At 35.6% G+C, this 19,870-nt stretch overlaps 1 protein-coding gene across 4 annotated transcripts in view; it reads right to left on the reverse strand.

Moving 5' to 3' along the window:
- Positions 1 to 5,935: 5,935 nt before the first annotated feature.
- Positions 5,936 to 19,870, reverse strand: part of LOC135219584 (uncharacterized) — a 30,708-nt gene continuing 16,773 nt past the window's right edge. For 2 of the 4 annotated variants that reach the window (XM_064256470.1, XM_064256471.1), the window contains exons 2-8: positions 13,849 to 14,496; positions 13,499 to 13,673; positions 13,100 to 13,224; positions 11,158 to 11,430; positions 10,701 to 10,811; positions 10,164 to 10,325; positions 5,936 to 9,715 (exon numbers count right to left, since the gene is read on the reverse strand). In XM_064256470.1, coding sequence (XP_064112540.1) covers positions 9,592 to 9,715; positions 10,164 to 10,325; positions 10,701 to 10,811; positions 11,158 to 11,430; positions 13,100 to 13,224; positions 13,499 to 13,673; positions 13,849 to 14,495 — 1,617 coding nt within the window. In that variant the 5' untranslated portion in view covers position 14,496 and the 3' untranslated portion in view covers positions 5,936 to 9,591. Of the gene's footprint in view, positions 9,716 to 10,163; positions 10,326 to 10,700; positions 10,812 to 11,157; positions 11,431 to 13,099; positions 13,225 to 13,498; positions 13,674 to 13,848; positions 14,497 to 16,885; positions 17,272 to 17,474; positions 18,071 to 19,870 lie in introns of those variants that run through there. The other 2 variants (XM_064256469.1, XM_064256468.1) reach the window with 2 other exon arrangements.

Below are 19,870 nucleotides of genomic sequence, written 5' to 3' on the forward strand. Positions count from 1 at the left end.
CAAAATTTGAGTGCAGGAGGGCTACGCCCTTTCGACTTACCGACCAGGGGAGAAGGGTGTCATAGCCTACATACCCCAACGTAGATAACACGGGTCACAATCCCACCTTTGGGAATTACGGCCCAAAGGATCAAAGCTGGGCCTGCTGCATTCAAATTTGGTACCATGAATTAACATAAATGATTATAAACACATTTAACATCAGTATCAGAGTTTAACGTTAGGCTGAGTTTTATCAATGGCCATTTAAGGGGGCCTTGTTGCAACATATATGCGGCAGGCGGCACCTGACTGAGCCGGTCATTGACGCAGTAGTTATTGGCTGGGGAAAGATGTGCGTCCAGGTCATTTAGAAGTAAATTTGCCTTCGATAACAATTCCTAAGGACGGGTACTGCTGCTATTATATATAAATAATGGCAAATGCCACCAAGAAAAGTGGAACAATGGAGTGTGCACCACTCCATTGTTTCCTTTTTTTTCGTTGCATTTGCCTTTATTTATATTCGTATGCACACACACACACACACACACACACACACACACACACATATATATATATATATATATATCTATATATATATTATATATAATATATATTATATATATATATACACTACATACGTACGTGTGTATGTTCATATTTATTTTTGCAGGGAAAAGAAGAAGATTGTTAATAATGACTCATGGTGGAGTGATCCTATTTTTTTTATACCTATCGGTGAGTAATAATTACTTTAAATAGAAAGGGCGTGATGAATTTGTAGGAGGAAGTGAACATTTTTTTTATAAACAATCGTGTGCAGTGGTGTACTAGCCAGGATTTTTGATTGGATGGGTCCACACAGTCAAGGCGATTTTTAATATTGCACAAATTTTTTTATGACTACATACATACATACACACCTACACACACACACGCTATATATATATATATATATATATATATATATATATATATATATATATATATATATATATGTGTGTGTGTGTATATATATATTCATTTATTATAAATAAAAAGAAATATTCTTTCGAAAAAATTGAGCTTAATTAATATTGTCGAAATCAGTTAATACTTATGGTCGCTGTTGCAAACTGAAATTATTGAGTGTCACATACTATGCGTAAGTTGAAAGTGAATCCTTTTATTTTAGTTAAATTGTCACAGGTGTGCATATCTGATTTTACTACACATATATTCATTCGTACAGCAAAACCCTTTGCACCACCCCACTGCCCTTTCCCTCCCTCATTCTTCCAGGTAATTTGGAGTTGTTGCTTTGTGTGATATTTGTATTTACAATTTAAAACAATCTCTTCAATGCAGTAATCCACCAGCTGTTCAAAAAGTGTGGTTAATATGTCAGTTGTTAGGAATACTCAAGTGCACTGCACTTTCTGCAAGTAGGGAAAAAATTATTTTTGATTTACAAGACCACCGAAAAACAAATTACGTGAAGGAGAGTCATTAACTACACACGATGTGTTATAAGTTCATAAGTGCGTACGATGTCTGGAAAGGAATTAGTTACTGATGCTGAAAGAAAATTTGAAATCTAAAGGAACCTGAAATATATAATCATTTTATGTTGCCGCAGTAGGTGGGTGGTACATAGGCTTCTTGTTCAAGAGAAGTTTTTGCCAAATAGCCCATTTTTGTTAGAAGAAATGAAGTTTACCAGTTTCACAATTTTATAAACTGAAATGATACTGGAGAGGTCACAGCCACTGTGGTTTATGAATATCTTATTAGGTCTATCTAATGAAATAAAGATTGGTATTTTTATCACAGCATATAATACAGATCGCAAAGTGGTTTGTGTGTTGTTTGATTAGCGGTAGTTTACCTTTACCACCAAAGAATAGTGGCCATTATTAAATCAATTTTTGTGCTACCGAGGGGAAAAATAATCCAGTTGGTGCAAAGGAAACAAAGATAGTCATAAATGATATTCTCAGATTTACTTCATCTGAACTCGGTGAAATCCAGCCTCGGGATAAGTAAGGAATTGTAAGATTTATCTGTCATATTTCCTGGAGGAGCTTCCAAGTCAGCAATAAAATTTATGAAGCCTGGAGAATATCTGTGCACATGGGATGGCAGATTCGAGACTTTGCCAAAGGTTTTATGGTTATAACTTTTCTCTTTTTTTAAGTGGTGTTAGTGACCGGATTTATTGTGAATTTTGAATGCTTTTCTGCATGCAGTGTTATATTATCGATAGGAATAAGACTAGAGGGTAGCCTGAAAAATCGAAAATAAATGTCTCCCTCTCCGTTTTGAATCACCCTCATACATTCTACCATAATTACATCTTTTATTTTTGAGGGTTTAGCAAAATTTAGGCAGTTCCTTTAAATTCCTATGTGTCCCTTCAACTTGAGAGGAAAAGGTGAAAGGACACATATACACATACAAACATGAATATATATATATATATATATATATATATATATATATATATATATATATGTGTGTGTGTGTGTGTGTGTGTGTGTGTGTGTATCTTGATGGCTCAGTGGTGGAAAGTCACTGTATAATAGTTTTCTAAACTGCGTAGGGGTTCGAATCCCACTGGTGACGAAGCACTAGCCAGTTATAATATGGTTCTATGCATTCCTTTATCTAATACAACGCAAATTTCATACTAGTTCAATGGATGTCAGTCAGACTTGGTATAAAGGGGACCATAATGCTTAGATGCGCATAAAGGGAATTACCTATCTTTCTGTCAAATGGTCTGTATGTCAGTGTGTGTCCCACACTTAAGTCAGTGTCTCTTATGGCTGAAGTATTTCAGTGAAATTTGGTACAGTTCACCCCAACTCTCGTTTCGGTTGTATGTTAACTTTCGTGCAAGAGACATTATCATTTTTTTTTAACAAACTGATGCAAAAACGCGGTAAATATAGAGAAAAACGATGTATTCGAAAAAATATGAATCTTTGCCACTGAAAATTGCATGAAAGGTATTTTACCAACACCTCAAACGCAACATTCCGAAATGAGCAATGACAGCAGTATTGCAAACCTCACGTAATCTCTCAAAAGGAATGAGCATTAAATGATTAATTTGCAAATACATCTCGGATCGGTTGGTATGTGGGGCACTTCTCATGTAGGAGTGCAATATTTCGAGTCTCTTCCGAGCTAAGCTGAAGGAGAGAGATGAAGAACAATAAAATTATTATTAGTATCAAGAAAACGATTTATTAAATGGTTGAATTTTTCTCATATTCAAGTATTAGGCTGAGTAGATGAGGTCTGATTATGAGATTAGGTTTACAAAGCGTTTATTACCAGGAAGGACTAGCAATTTTCACTGTTATATCGTTACTGAGTTTTATCAATGAAGAATGACTATAGGGTGAGCAGAAACGGTTCCGATTGTCGACGTTGGTATGCAAAATACGGAAACATTATTCAGTATGATGCTAATAAATAACAATAAAAATATTTTTATCTTGACTGAGGTCAGATGCCTCATCTGCTGAATAAGTAGACCTTGGCGAAAATAAGTGATGCATATTTTGCCAGACACCAAATCTTAGGCGTTTCCACAAGAAAACGAGTCATGTCTTGACCTTTGTTTTAATTAACTGTTAATCTTAAAGGAATAAAACTGGTTGCTTTATTCACACGTGCGTAAGGTTTTCCATTGCTTTGATAATAGTAAAATAGCGCTGGCAGGCGATTGAAGTAGTATTAATAGGTCGTCTATTCTCAGCTAGACTAGAGAGAAGTTATCAAGTGTAGCCGCAATATTTGAGTAGTTGAAAAATAATGAATCACCTGCCATCAATTCTCCCTTTTTTTCAGCGCCTTTTGAACATTATTCATTATTTGGCAACTTTAGCACAGTCCCCAACATTATGAAACACCTGGCATAACTATTTTGGGAAAGTATTCAATTTATGCAGAAATGTGCTTGGAGACAGTCTGTGTGCATTAATAAGTGTCAACTGCGTATTGCAACTCCACTTGCATGGATCCAGGGATTTCTGTCAGAATGTGTATATAGTAGTTAGATAGTTATGCATAATATGCATAAAATAGGTCACTAGTTTAGCTGAGAGTCTGTCATCAGAACTTCTGTAAGGATGAAGGGTAAATATTTAGGCCAAACTTGTTATAAAAATCAGCCAGCTTGCATATATGTTTGCATAACAGTCCATCAACTGGTGTGTTTTTCACGCTAGCTTTATCATTTGCAAATTTTGTGGAGTTGAAGAGATTTCATACAACCATGGGTATATTTTTATATCAGCTTGTCCGTCATTCATGCTTTGCTATTTGCGATTCTTTGTATGCGATTGAAGTGATTACTGTCAAAGTTTGGTGTAAGGTACACTGTCAGTCATAGATGTGTATAAATGAATTTGGTGTTTGCCTGACAGTGCTCCGCTTTCACCTTGGTCATAACTTTTGAATATCTTTCCTGACTACACTATTAACCATCTATTTTCAGACACCAAGAGTGATGACCTTCATAAAAGTAGTTGCCAATTTTACGTTGCCTTTGTAGTCCTTCTATACAGATGATAGATGATAGGATTTGAGTCCTAATACAATGGAATCGATTATGAATAAATTTTAATGAAGGGAGATCTTCTATCTATTATCTGTGCAGCTGTCTGACTTACTACTTTGTGGGTCACAGCGCCTAACTATTCAGCTGAAGGGATTTCTGTCAAATATAGTCAAGAATTGACCATCAGGCAAAGGTAAATTTTTTAATTGGTTGCCTTTTTGTCAGTTTGATTTTGTGAGAATGGTCTCAATAGTAAGGTTCATAATTAAGCATGCTGGTGTACCATTGTAGGAAGTTTGACTGATAATAAATTCAGCTCTGTATGAAGTTACAGTAAGGTAAAAGAACATTCACGGTAAGGCAGATCTGATGATTTATCTCCCTTCATGAATATCCGAGTACGATGAGCTACCTTTATATAGTGTTTGAGTATAGCTTGAAACAGTTCAGTGTTGCAGTGACAGCAGATGCTCGACAGACATGCTGACGGATGGATCGAGGCTCAGACAGATGATCCCCTTCACGTATGTCTGTGCAAGATGTGGTAGTTCTGTCTCTCCAACTGATTAACCCAAATAATTCTTATGGTTCTGGAATGAAGCATCAAATCTGGTACAATTATTTCCATTTCAGCATTATTAATATCCTACTTGGGAGATGAAGAAGTAAAAATATGGTTTCGTTGCTGTTTCTGTCTCTCACTCACTCAATTTTTAAAGTAATCTTGAATGAAAATCCACTGTATCAATTTTACAGACGATAAATTATTATTAATAATTTTACTCTGAGATAATCTTTAAAGTGGTGTTATCTCCTGGTTAGTAGGCCAAGACTAGCCACTATGAACTTGTAAGGATCTGGATCTTGAATTTCAAAGGCAGCACGCCATCTTAAATGTAGATCTTTGAAATTTTATTGTATTTCTCTTGTTTTTATATGTAACATTCAAATTTTATCTATCCTCTCTCTCTCTCTCTATATATATATTTATTTATTTATTTATATATATTCACCCTAACCAAGCATTTTGTCTTTTAGCTTGAGAGCATCTAGATTGTGTGTCACCGCGGCCCCTTTGGCCTTGTTATAGTGTATGTCAGAATAACCCTTCTGTAAAGTTGCGAGTGAATATCGCACAATCTCTCTTTTATCCTGGCCAATGGAATTCTCTGCTTTCGTCTTTACTTCTTTTAATTTTGTGTACCGGATTCTTTCAAAGGGTAACCAACCTTTTCAGCCATTAAAGAAGTTTATTAAAACTTTGGTGTAGTTGTCTAGTTTGATTTAGTCACCATGCTGTCGAGGTCTTTTCTCCCGTTGGTATTTTCAAAACAGAAGTTCTAGTATGATTTCATTTCATTAACTTGGCCGAAGATAAGATTGGTTCATTAAAAAACTGAACATTTTTGAATCATTTATTTTTTACAACATGACGTAACTACTTCTAAAACCATTGGCTTCAGTACAAACATGTCTGTTAATGATTGCAGGGTAATGTAAAACTTTTATTTGCTGATGTGAGTGGGATGAAAGGTTATGTGCATTTGATATGAAATATGCTTTCAAAAACCTAACATGCAAAATTCCTCTCTCATTGTACAGAATTCGGTTTTCTAGATTTATGCCTTCCAGAAACACAAACCGAGTCATAAATCTTTTACATGAGTAAAACATAACCGTTGTAGGTAAAGAGAGGCAATCTATTCTTTAGTAACCTATCCATAAATCTTTAGTATATATATATATTCATCTGTAAACATATAAATATTATCTATATATATTCAACACACAAAGTTTATATAAAGAAAGCTGTCAAAAAACACTCAGTGACGCCACAATCCGCCTAGCTCTGCCTGACGGCTCCTTGGAATAGCTCCTGTAGTTGCGTTTCGCTTCTTTATATCACCCCTTCAACAACACCTGTCTTTCCTAAAGATAACCTCTGCCCTTTTTTTCAGCTATCAAATCTACAAACCTGAATTCTTGGTGATGATAAGGTTTTCATTACTACAAACTTGACATTTTTCTCCTTCACCTCATCCCAGGAAAACCCTCTCAAGGTAAATGGCCCATTTATGTTTCCTTCACATCTAGATCTTGTTTCTGTGATGAAATTTTAGTCTGTCTGCTCTTGTTTCTGATATCAAGCACTCTGAAGTTAACATTATAAATAAAAACCTGCCTTCTTTCCAAACTGAGCAGTTTGGTACCTCTAAACCTCGTTTAATGGGTCATATTTCTTTACTTTTGTAAGTCAGGAAAGAATAAATGACCTAATTGTTGAAGTAATTTAGCAATTTAATTGACTTCTTATCAACATTCAATTAAATTTTTCATGTTTCATTATTAGCTGGAAGTGAAATCAATTAAGAAAAATTCTTTTTATTGACATTTATGACCCCTAGAAGAAAACGTCTAGTTTTTGGAAGACTACATTGAAATGAATTATATATTCTAGTCATGTACACTTTTTGACTGCCAAACTGTAATGGCTCTAAACACTGGAACATTAACATTTGAGGGTGTAACTTAATTGTAGGCTTCAGGCAAAAAAGTTGTTTTCCCTTAATCTAAACTTGCTTCAAACGTCAGACCCCGTTATCAGTGCAAATGTGTACCGACATTGAAGGCCTACTGTTCATAACTCTGGCTAATAATCTCTTTTCATTCCATTTTGCAACACCATATTCTTCGTTTCTGATCCCCTACACATATTACACTGACATCTAGTACATATTGTTTCTGTTCTGTACTCACTACTAACACTTCTTACTCTGTTACTCCGATCTACTTAGGTATTATGAGTTAGTACAACGGTATATCACATATTGATTAGAGAGTCACAACTAAAAATAGCAAATCGATCTATGATGAACTATGACCATTACAACTAGATAACAGCCACGAGTTGAAATGACACACGATTATGAAGGAAATAGTAAAACGTACAAAAGGATTCACCTGTTTACGTAATTAATTATACACAAGTTCAAGTCATCTGTGTTTTAGTGAACCATACGCACTTTTTTCAGGACCCAGCCAATTGGGAGGGGGGGGGGGGGGGGTGAAGCCGGTCCACCCAGTGCTGGTCTCAAGCCATGATAGCGAGGGCAGGCGTCAGGAAGTGCATCGGCCATAAAATTTAATGGAGATCAAGACTCCTTAATTAGTATGGAAGGGACAAGGTTGAACCAAGTGGAAAAATTTAGGTATCTTGGTTCAGCAATAGCTGGTGATTGAAATTTGGATGTGGAAACAACAAAGAGTGTAGGCTGGATAGAAAAATTGTAGAGAGATGTCAGGTGTCTTGTGTGACCGCAGAATGAACATACAGTAAAGGTTAAAGGAAGAGTGCATAAGACAGTAGTGAGTTGTGATATATGGAGAGGAAACGTGGCCGATAAAGAGAGTGCAAGAGAAGAAATTGGACACAATAGAAATGAACATGCTTAGGCGGATGTGTGGAGTAACAAAAATGAGACAGGATCAAGAATGGAAGAATAACAGGAACTACTAAAGTCGTACAACTTTCGAAGAAGGCCAAGGAAAGAAGACTTCAGTGGTATGGCCGTGTGATGAGAAGGGATAAGACTTGTATGTAGGGAGGAGAGTGATGCAGATGGGGGTGCCTGGTGGGAGAAGGAGAGGAAGACCAAAGAATTGAAGGTGGATGGATGTTGTTAAAAAAAGATCTGAGAGGCAGAAAACTGTCAGAGGACGATGTGCTTGACCGAGCCAGGTGGAGGAAAGCTGTCGGAAACATGGACTCCACATGGTAGTGGGAAAAGACCGAGAGAAAGAACACACTTTTGTTCAGTGTATTTATATAATGCTAATATAAATTTAGTTTGTTCGCACGTATGTATATAACATGTATAGAATCTCCTGGTCACTTTTTTATCAGAGATATATAATTTTGTAATAACCACAATGACCTCTTAACTTTTCGATTTCTTCACATTTTGGATGCGCTGGCCACTTAAAAGACTAAGATCCAAATGAAGAAACCAACATGTTAAGAAGACATTGTCTGCAACTAACTTCATAAGGACATGGAAATTATCTTAAAATAAATGCTGTGGGAATTCAGGTCACAGTATAGTGTATGTAACAGATTGCCTCTCTTTCCCTCACGCATCTTTGGCAGACTGAAATCACATTAAATTCTCTATTATCCTGAGTAAGTAATAAAAATATGCTTAATTGAAGTACTATATAAAAAAATCTTTACGTGTGCACTGAACAGACCAAACTGGTTAAGTGACTTGTGGAAATGAGTAATTTCTCATAAAATTTGAGCACCATGTTCTATTCCTTTAGGTGATGACAACCATATAAAATACAAGCCTTAAGTAGCATATCACAGGGTTATTTATTTTACAACACAAACAATTACAATTGTAACAAAAACAGCTGATTTTCTTCAATCAACACTCTGATGTCCTTTTTAGCATAATCAAATTAATCTAGATATTTCTTTTAATTCAGTGTAGATTAATAAAAATTTTCCATGATTCACTAAAGTTGAGACAATTATATTCATTGCGAATTAAGCATTACAGACTTCGGTTCAAGATTTGTTTATACAGCCATATTTAAAACTCCACTTATTTCTTAAGTAACCCAACTCTGTATTTGCTGTAATCGCGCACAAATTCCATTTTGCTGGGTCGAGAAACTGAATCCAAATTTGCTAATGCGTATGCTAAACCAAGAGGCAACGTATTAACAATTCATGCACGAGTTGAAAGTGTGAAATATATCAGTTTTCAAATTACACTCTTTTCACAGTGATTTGATCTATTTTATGGAACACGATGAGATTCCAAGTTCTTGGATTTTGAACTAAACTACACTTGACTGGGTTTCAGAAAAATGCTATCCGTCACATGGCGAAATCAGTGATTATACTGACATGTGTTCCTCCCATGTTATCTATTAATGCTCATAATTTGCTCTCTAATATCAGAAACAAAACTTGATTTTGCAGTACCTGTATAAGGCTCATGTTTTCAATGAATTATGAATGTACTCTTATGATGAAAATTCTTGTTTTACTATAGATTAGCTGTGGGATCATGTAGAAGGGATACTTGTGGATCCAGACCTTGTTTGGCACGTTCTGCTGCATCTCTGACCTCTTCTTCATGGAGAGCTGCAGCATTACTATATAATGGGCATCTGGGAAGAAACGTACATGTTTGAAGTTTTTCATATGCAACATTAATCTTCACAGTGACCACTTCCTGAGGTTCAGCAATTCTATTTATGGAGTGTTAATACTGACTGCAAGTCACTTAAGAATTTTAATATGTTAATATGGTTTTACCTTCGAAACTGATGTGTCATCCAAACTCTTAAAACCCAGGCTTTTGCTATTTTTGAAGCCACAAAAAGTACAAGTATTCAAGTACGTACAAGTATTCTTCTGTTTCAACATAAATAGAATTAGGACCACAGCATGAACAGTAATTTGTTAGACCTTATCCAAAGTAAAATATAAATCAAAGTTCTGACTCTTGGCCAGAGAGAACATGCAAAGGTCTCCTATGAATTTATGAGAGAATATAAAAAAAAAATTAATCTACTCTTAAATTAGAAACTTAACACTGTTCTATTCATGACTTACTTTTCACTTGGAACAGGTCCTCGTTCAAAATGGCTATATCCATCTCCATTGGTTGTATCTATAAGTTGTTTGCAGACATAACACATGATCGCCCCACAGGGACATGTCATTCTATTACATCCTGCCTCTATAATGAATCGTTTCTTACAACGTGGGCACTCTCTGAAATACGAAGATCAAGGTTTTCTCTTGGAACACAAAATTCTAAATTGTTATAATTTTAAAATTACTTCAGTGAGACAGAGGGCTATGATATTTTACCATAATATTATTTCAGCACTGCAAAATATTTGGTTTGCGAAGCCCATTGTCTAAATCCGTCTGAAATACGTTGAGACATATTTCCTTCGTTTACTAAAAGCATGAATTTTTATTTGGGGAACTACCTAAAAATTGACCCAACCTAAAATTGTAAATAATTAAGAGTATTTAACAAATCTTGCATAAAGAGAATGTGGATATCTGAGAATTAGGGCTACGCTTGAAGGTAACTCGTTTATTTTAAAATTAGTCTCGTGATAGTAATATTTCACTTGCCTGATCATAGCTTCAGCCATTTCATTTTCCAAGTATGTTCGTGCATTTCTTTGGCCTTTCTTCTCAATTTCATCACATCTGAACGGAATGTGACTGGGTTCTTTACATATCCTAGGAAAATATATAGAACGAAAATTAATTTTTAATGGTCATCATCTTTCATAATTTGTTTTTTTTTTCAAATTGACAAATCAATAAGTGTATAAGGTTTTTTTTCTTTAAGGAAAGAGCAAAAACAGTAATAAAGTTAAGTTAATGATTGATATTATCTCAAAAATTCCAACAGGTTATAGCACGTGTATTTTAATTTTATTTTTTAAAATATACCGGATGTTTATATTAGATTTTTTAAGCCCTTAAGTTGAGTAAGTAGCAGAATTAATGATTAATAGTGGACAACTGAAAATCTGTAATCTTGGCTGAAATATTTAATGTAACTTAACGGTTTCAAACTTACCTGCAAGAATCTATCATGCAGTCCGGATTCCAGCATTGAAAGATTTTATCTTCTTGATTTGGCATGCTTACCATGTAGTTACAAAATGGACAAGACTCTAAATTTTCCACTCCAGCTGCTGCTATCTCTTCTTGTTGGCGTCTTTCCCATAACTTGTCAAATACAGGAGGTTCAATTAGCTTTTGTAACATTCGGAGAGAGAACTCTGCATCACAGTAGCCTTCCATGCATTTGAAGACCGTCAGACCCTGACCTATTTGAGCTTCTACATACCTGGAAATAGATTGTGCATGCCTCAGGAACCCCGTAAATGTTAAACGTACATTTTGTATTACATTAATTGCTAGTTTTGCTATTGAGCATGTATAAAGGTATTTTTACAATATATAAGTGAAAATTGTGTATTTGTTTTAGTATTTACAATAATTATAAAGTTGCCTAAAGTAGCAAAGCATTACCCAATAGATATTTTATGTGCAATAGAGTATAAAAGCAATAAGCTTGATATCTATGCTCTACTGTAAAAAAAATGCTCATATAACATCTAAGCATTTAGAAGAATTACTACTATTTTACATTCATTTAAAGGGCATCACACATTTAGCCTTGTATATGCATAAAATCTTTAATGAAACATGGAAATGCATGACAGAATCTGTTGGAAGTGCTATAGTACCATGCAAAACTGGATTACTGTACACTACAGGTAAATAAAGAATCATTATCATAAACTACAGTCAGTTCAGGCTAATTCCAACAATCAACTCACAGATAAGCACATCCCTTGGAGTTCTAACCTATTGTTTTCATCCCAATTTTTGTTTGAAAATCTGTCGTAACAAAATCAAGCAATATTTATAGCACATGTTAGTCATAGGGAAATGAATTAAATAAAAATGTTTGAAAAAGGTCTTCCTCAGGTGTACATATCCAATTTTTTTTCTTTAGTTGTCTATGTTACCTAAAGTCATTAAAGTTCCATCTTGGAAGCACCTAACAATTATGCCATGATTAAAAAACAGATCAGCAGTCACCGTGTTTGAATTCGAGTTCAGATACGACTAGGTTTTGTTGCAGAATTTTGGATTTAACTTTATTTTAGTATCCAAAAATAGATAGATTTATTTTTAAGAAAGTAACACTGGCATTAATTGTGATGAGAATAAACTTAACCTTGGTCTTCCATGTAGGAAAATAATTCTTCACAGCCAACTACTGAGAAGTCCAACTAAAAGAATATTTTTTCTATTGTCTTTTTGTCATAATATTGAACTAAGATTTTCTTTATTCACCTATTCAACACTGGTATGCTGTCTACAGTAGCAAAATAACTATGCCATCATATTATGACTTAGAACATTGCATTTTTAAAACTGTTATAATCCAATAAAGCCAGTAACACTCAAAATACCCCGACCACTTTGGTAAAATAAGCAGAAACAATAATCCGCGTCTTAAGTAAAAAATCAACTACTATCTACAAACTGTTAAATGTCGTTTGTCTCTTTGATTACACCATGTTTTGCTCAGCTGCCATCAAATTAGCAACATTACATTCTCAAGCATAATTATCAGGAGTCATGTCCTCTACCTGCTACACAAACTAAGCAAAGTAAACAATCAGCAGCTGCTTTAATAACCAGAGTAAAATATTATGAAATAATATTGTCAACATATCCTAATAATTAGGTATTTGTCTATCAAAAGAGAAGCCATTTCACCATTTATTCTCTCATTAAAACATCCGTCCATTCTTCACATTCACTCTCGGATTTGGCAATATTTGGATTACATATTGACTACTGTGGTGGTCTTCTTGAGAGGCAGCTGGCATTACAAGAGGGAATAGACCTAAAGTTCAACTTATGTCACAAGGGCAACACAGAGACATAGCGTGGCATAATTAGTAAAATAAACAGGTAACAAAGCAACTAAAATTTACCTTTTTATGCAGTGATTACAGTATGTGTGCTCATTTTTAAGTGCACTGCAAGTATTTGTATCGATACCTAAAATATTTTCTTCCAGGCAAATCCCACACTCTACTGTCAAGTTTTCTGCAAGAGCCTGTGAGTATAATAAGCATATATCATATTCCTGTTTTATTGAAACAAATTTGGTTATCAAAGGGTGTGATGGTGCTATGAAATTTATTTTCCCATATAATACCTGAATAGTTTAAACATTCAAAAACAAGTTAAAAAATTGTAGGGAAATTGAGCTCATTTGAGACTTTAGAACTATTTTTTTCTACAGGAACATAATAGAGATACATTTAATTTAAAATGGGTAATGATTTATAACAAAGAAAACAGTACAGTACTAGACACCTCACACTAACCTTAGTATCATCTATAATGACAATATCCTGACTAATATCATTCTCAGTTACACTGGTTCGTTTCCGCCTTTTTATATAATCTTTCATTGTTGGGTAATTTTTTATGTCTAAGCATTCCTCATACAGAAGATGAAAAGCCTCTTCGTCCCCTTCAAGTTTCATGCATTTATCAATTCTGTTGATAAGGGAAATAAATAAATAATGTATATATGAAATCTTGAAAGAACTATATATAAAATCTTGAAAGAACAAGTAGTTTAGAAAGATAAGCTTATAAAAGAAAAAGTCAGTATCATAAGTGAAATCAGAACACTTGTAATAAAGGTAACACAATGGTCTTTGGAGTTTACCTTTCTTGTAGGAAGTCTGGGTCTGCATTTGAGAATAAATCTGAGAGTATTGCCGCCTGATGCATTATCCTGTTCTCTCTTTCAGTCCTCTCTGCTTCTACCTGTGCAACTGCCCCTGTCATTTCAGCACTTTCTGCTATTGCCTGTGCCATTTCAGCTGCAAATTCACTCCCATCACTTTCGTTATTTCCCAGTTCTACATTGTTCACCACTTCTGCAAGTTCTTCTGCTTCAGGCTGCTCTGTTTGGGAACTGTTAAAGATATCAGGAGTAAAGTAGCAACTATCATCACTGTCTGAGCCTTCTGCCTCTTCCTCATTGTCATGGTCATCTCTGAATTGCTCTTCAGAAGGAACTATGATAGACTCCTCTTCACACTCTTCTGGTAAACGGACAATAATATCATTTAAGGGTACGTGTCCATTCATCCGTTGCTGGCTGGTAATGTCATTATGAGGTGGTAGTTCCTTGTCTTGAAGTAAGATAAGACTTTGCATAAGGCCTTCTGCATCCTCATCTGTCTCACAGTAACCAAGCTCAGTTAGAAGACTCTCCTGATCTACGTTAGAAACAACTGAACATATAAAATCCAGCTTCTCTTTGCGCCATTCTTCATTGTTTATAATTGCTTGAACTGGGTCCCCCATACTGAAATTAGAATATGAATAGGAATATAGATTTTAGACTAGTAGGCTAGGTAGCCGTATGGGTAAATTATCCAAAATGCATATGCCAAAATATTAAAGGCTTCTCAAAGTTTAATGGTACTCTGGTAATGAAAAATTATAAACAGTACCCAATAAAGTATGAATTCTTGTGTGAAGTCGGGAAATTAACTTTCATACACAAATAGGGGGAATACCTAGTTACAGGATATCAAATTTACGTATTTTAAAGATAAAAATAACGATTACGAAAATATTTGAATTTTCATTGGCTACTTTTGCTAATTTTCTAAGCACAGCTTTGCATACATTTGCATGTCTCTTCATTTTCATTATCAAAGTTACACTTTTTTAGTGTTACATTTCACACCAAGGTTTGACCACCAAACTTTCAAAAGCTCTCTATTACCATTGTTAACGCCGTTCAGATATGTCTTGTTTTGCTTCTCATTTTAAGCCACTTGTTCCAGCGTTGGCACGCCTATTCAGTTCAAGCTGGTCTTATTCCGAGTTTTCGTCTTTTCTCCTCAGATAGCGTTGTCTCAAGATGCTATATCATCTTTTTACAGCATCATTAGTTACTCCAGTTGTACATTCTGCTGATGCTTCAGTAAGTTATGTTGCATATTTATTTCTTCTTATGTAGTCCTATGTATGTTTAGTGTTGTTATTGGTTTTAACATCCACAGTTTATTCTTTCTGATTAGTTAAGGTCTTTTATCCTTCAAACACTTTCCTTCAGGAGTGACCTTAACTTTGAACCTTGGAAAATCTTCAAACTAGAATGAAGTCCGTGATATTGAATAGGATTCATGATACGTATTTTGAAAAAATTACTTTTTTCCATAAATTAATGTATCAGGGAAATTCTTGTGATTATTTTTAATATTTCCAGTTTTCATTCATTTTTCTGATACAGCAGTTCAGAGTATCTTATTTAGATAAGCAAGAAAGCCATCTTTTGCAATATGGAATTTTCCAGTTTGGCTTTCAGTAGATTTTCATGTTATCTGCCTTTTTTTTTCACAAGGTTGAAGTCTCTTCTGATCCTGAGAGTGAGTGGCCAGTGGGCGGCTTTAGATCGATCCTTATCAGTTTCAGGATACTACACCCATCAGGACTTTCATAACTTTTTACTAGTGTTTATCTGAGGCTTTTCATATTTTGAGGAGACTAGAATTGCTTAAACCAATAACTTTGATTTCATATTTATCTAAATTATCTACTTCACAAGCAGTAGTATTTCGTTTCCCCACGAGTCTATTTACCCAAAGAAAAAACAGACAAATCATCTTTATGCGATATTCGTGCAGAGACTGTTTTAATTCAAACTACTCATTCTATCTATATACTTACTGTATTCTCCAAGTATAAAACATGTATTGTTATGCACATGGATGGATAAGGTACTCAAGAGGAAAGTGAGAGGGAAAAGAAAGTTTAACAAGTGAACAGCTCTCAAAATCAAGGCAAAGCTGAATTATGCAAGAGTGGAAAACCCTTAAGTAATTTGGAGTATGGTATCAGAAGTGAATGCTGAGAATGAAAGAAGGAAAATTAACAGGTTATTATTGATAGACACTAAAAGCTGGCAAGATTACAAGCAAAATACTGCCGACCAGATGTGTTGTAAGTACAGGATGCTGGTGATCCCTTTATATGTGGGTATGAACTGTGAAGTGAGTAATGTGGAAGGTTTTGTTAGAGGTTCATTCATAATTTAGATAATAATGTAATAATGTGGTGATGAATTTTGTGATATTTTTTTCTATGGAGCTACCTCTTGGGAGAGTAAAAGCTGGAAGATGACTTTGCATACATGGGTGTTGGAAAAACATCTTTTGACAGAATCTACTTAAAAGCGTGTTGAACGTGTTAAAAATAAGGTATTTTTTATAGGGTGTTGAGAGCTTTTATGTTGGAACTGTAACATCTGTCAGAATATATAGATTGGATCATGACTAATTTCGATGTAAAAGTTGGTTTGAGATAAGCATGTGTTACGTCTTCTTGGTTATTTAATATGTTGATGGATGGCGTGATGCTTTGGGAACAATGAAGAAAAAATTGAAAGGGGGAAAAACAAAGTAAATATGAGCAAGAGTAAGGTAATATTGGGTAAAAGGAAACAGAGAGACATGGCATTGTGCTGTGGACTAAATTTAACTGAACCAGTGACATTGATATGGAAGGCAAAAGAATTCAATAGACTGATTTGTATAGGTATACTCAAAAGACGTTGGCTGGACGAGAGAAGAGGTAAGTCACAAATAGCTGAGCAAAAAAGATAGGGAAGATACTTGAATGTTCTATGAAAGCCAAGGTGGGAATGTATGAAGGGATTGTTAAGCCAGCTTAGGCTAAGGCCCCACCGAATCCGTTGCATGCGTCCAATACTGTCAAAGCAGCCTCATCCATCTACAAGCGTGTCCGTCTTCTGCGTGTGTGGCCCAACCAGACAAACAAGTGATGGTTACAAGACGGACAATTCAAATTTCAGCAGCACTTGCCGTCATGAAGGTGAAGGGAGCTCTGACTCGTTGCTGTCAACCAAATTAGAAGCGTTGAGCAGTAGGAATATTTGGACTTATGACATAACTTTAGAACGAGGAAAGAGTGGAGAATATGCAACACTCTTTCATAACTTACGACAGCATCCAGACAAGTTTTTTTTAATATTGTCTGATGCCGCCGAAAACCTTTGACTTAATTCACGAGGGCATTATATCTTGAATATCTAAATTTGATACCAATTACAGAAGACCAATACCAACGTAAGAAACTTGTAGTAACTCTGAGGGAAGGATTACTGATTTCGAAATTTGTAAAGTTGCAATTTTACTTAATACAAAAATTAAGATAAGTAGATTGTGTGTGAACTGAACACTGATACAGTAACTTCTGAAACAAAGGTATTTACATAAATGTATCCATTAGAATATAAAAAATCTACTTGCATACTTTATCATAACCAAAGTTGGGCAGGTGGTTCAAATGCAGGTTGTTGTAGGTCTACCACAAATTCTTCCTTCATGCGGACCCCAGCTCGGAGACGAGCGTCCAACTGCAGCTAAAAACAAAACGTTTTGTTCCTTGCGCGTCCAGTCCGGTAACACACATGATGCCAATCACACTCATGCGCTGTGTGGGGCACTCGTATTTGAATTATGACAGTTGATCGAAATGCACAAAATACTTAGCCGTGTTGGATGCATGCGACACGCCGCGACGGATTTGGTGGGGCCTTGCATTAGGCATGTATGGAAGTGAAGTGTTGATGTTGGTATGATGAAAAAAAAAGGTGACAATATTTTAAGATACCGAGATAAAACTTTGTGTGTAATTTATGCGGTGTAGCAAGAAGAGTTGAATGAATGGATCATATAGTTTTGAGATAGTGTGGTCATGTGTAAAGAATGAACAATGATAGGTTGGTGACTGAATTGAACAATTCAGAAGGGTTAAAAGATAGGAGCGGAGGAAGATCTCAAAGTAATGGAATAAAGTGACAATGGCTTTGAAAAAAGGGACCTTATATAGGGAATGTAATGGGAATTGTGTTGGGGCTTCAGAGCAGATGAATAAAGTGACTAATGTATTAGAATTTTTGCAGCAAAGGTTTCATCCAAGGTTTAGCAGTTAAATTATGAGTGGAAGTTACTGTTGCTATTATATATATATATATATATATATATATATATCTATATATATATATATACATATACACATACATACAAACAGTGGTACCTCGAGATACGAAATTAATCCGTGCTGAGGCAGCCTTCGTATCGTGAGCTTTTCGTATCTTGGACCGCATTTTACATGTAAAATGACTAATCCGTTCCAAGCCCTCTAAGAAAACACCCCAGTAAATTTCATAATAAAGCTAAATTGACCTATAAACAATGAAATATTACAACAATTTGGACCATTCAATACCTAACTTAATACGTACTGCTAATATACCTGTAAATAAAGTGTATTAGTGTACATGGTATACAAGAAATACTGTACGTACATACATACGTATGTAGTAAAATGTGGAAGCTTACCTTTCGAGTGAGGCTATCTCCGAAGTGGTGACAGAGGAGGAGGACAAACGGCAGATACGTACGTACACTTAACTTTACGAAACACAAAAAAATGTAAGGAAAACGTAAACTAAACTTTATGAAACACATTAACAAAACCGTAACACTTAACTTTACAAAGAACTTTGAATTAGAATTTTTTTTTGTCTTTTTTTTATTTTGACATTTTTTTTTACTTTTTTTATACTTTACTTTTTTTTTCACAAAATTTCAACTTCATCACCACTTTGAACTTTCTGTTTTTTAGTATCACTTGGTTCTTCCTTTTTGCTTACTACTACTCCTACTAAAGGCCTCTTTAAAAAATAACTATCCAAGGAAGATTACTTCTGCCTACTTTTGACAATGTTCCTGAAAAGACTCAGGCAAACGTCATTGAAGTGTGCAAGCATATGACCTGTGTAGGCATTTTCGGAGTGCCTCTTTTCTATGAATGATTGCAACTTATGAAAAGCAGCTAGAGCATCCTTAATTTCTGCCATTGTCATAGAGTCGACGTCCTCCTCCTCACCGCTGCTAGAGAACTCTTCTTGAATGACGTTATGTTGCATGGCCTCCAACTCCTTCAGGTCATCTGTCGTAAGCTCCTCTTGGTGCTCCTCGAGAAGGTCATTGATGTCCTCATCGACGGCCAGCCCAATGGACTTGCCGAGTGTAACAATCTCATCAAGATCTGGTTGCGAAATAGTTTCAGGATTGTCAACTGTTCCTGAATCTGCAGCACCAGCTTCGCCCACATCGAATCCCTTGAAGTCTCAGGCGGATATGGCATCAGGCCAGAGTTTCCTCCACGAGGAATTTAAGGTTCGCCTCGAAACCTCGTGCCAAGCTTGGTCGATGAGTCGGATGCATAAGACGATGTTGAGATGCTCCTTCCAAAATTCACGCAAGGTGAGGTTTGTGGTATCGGTGATGTTGAAACATCTCTTGAAAAGATGTTTCGTATCCAGCTTCTTGAAGTTCGATATCACTTGCTGGTCCATGGTCTGGAGGAGAGGGGTGGTGTTAGGCGGAAGACAAAGAACCTTGATGAAGGAATACTCCGCTACGATCCTCGAGGCCAGGAGGGTGAGCAGGGGCATTGTCCAACACCAGCAGACATTTCAGAGGGAGGCACTTCTCTTCCAAGAATTTCTTCACTGTCGGGCCGAAACACAGATTTACCCACTCGGTGAACAAAAGCCTCGTTACCCAGGCTTTCGCATTAGCCATCCACATCACTGGAAGCTTCTCCTTAAGCATTTTGTGGACCTTGAAGGCTCGAGG

This window comes from Macrobrachium nipponense, chromosome 1 (assembly GCF_015104395.2).
Source record: "Macrobrachium nipponense isolate FS-2020 chromosome 1, ASM1510439v2, whole genome shotgun sequence".
NCBI lineage: Eukaryota > Metazoa > Arthropoda > Malacostraca > Decapoda > Palaemonidae > Macrobrachium > Macrobrachium nipponense.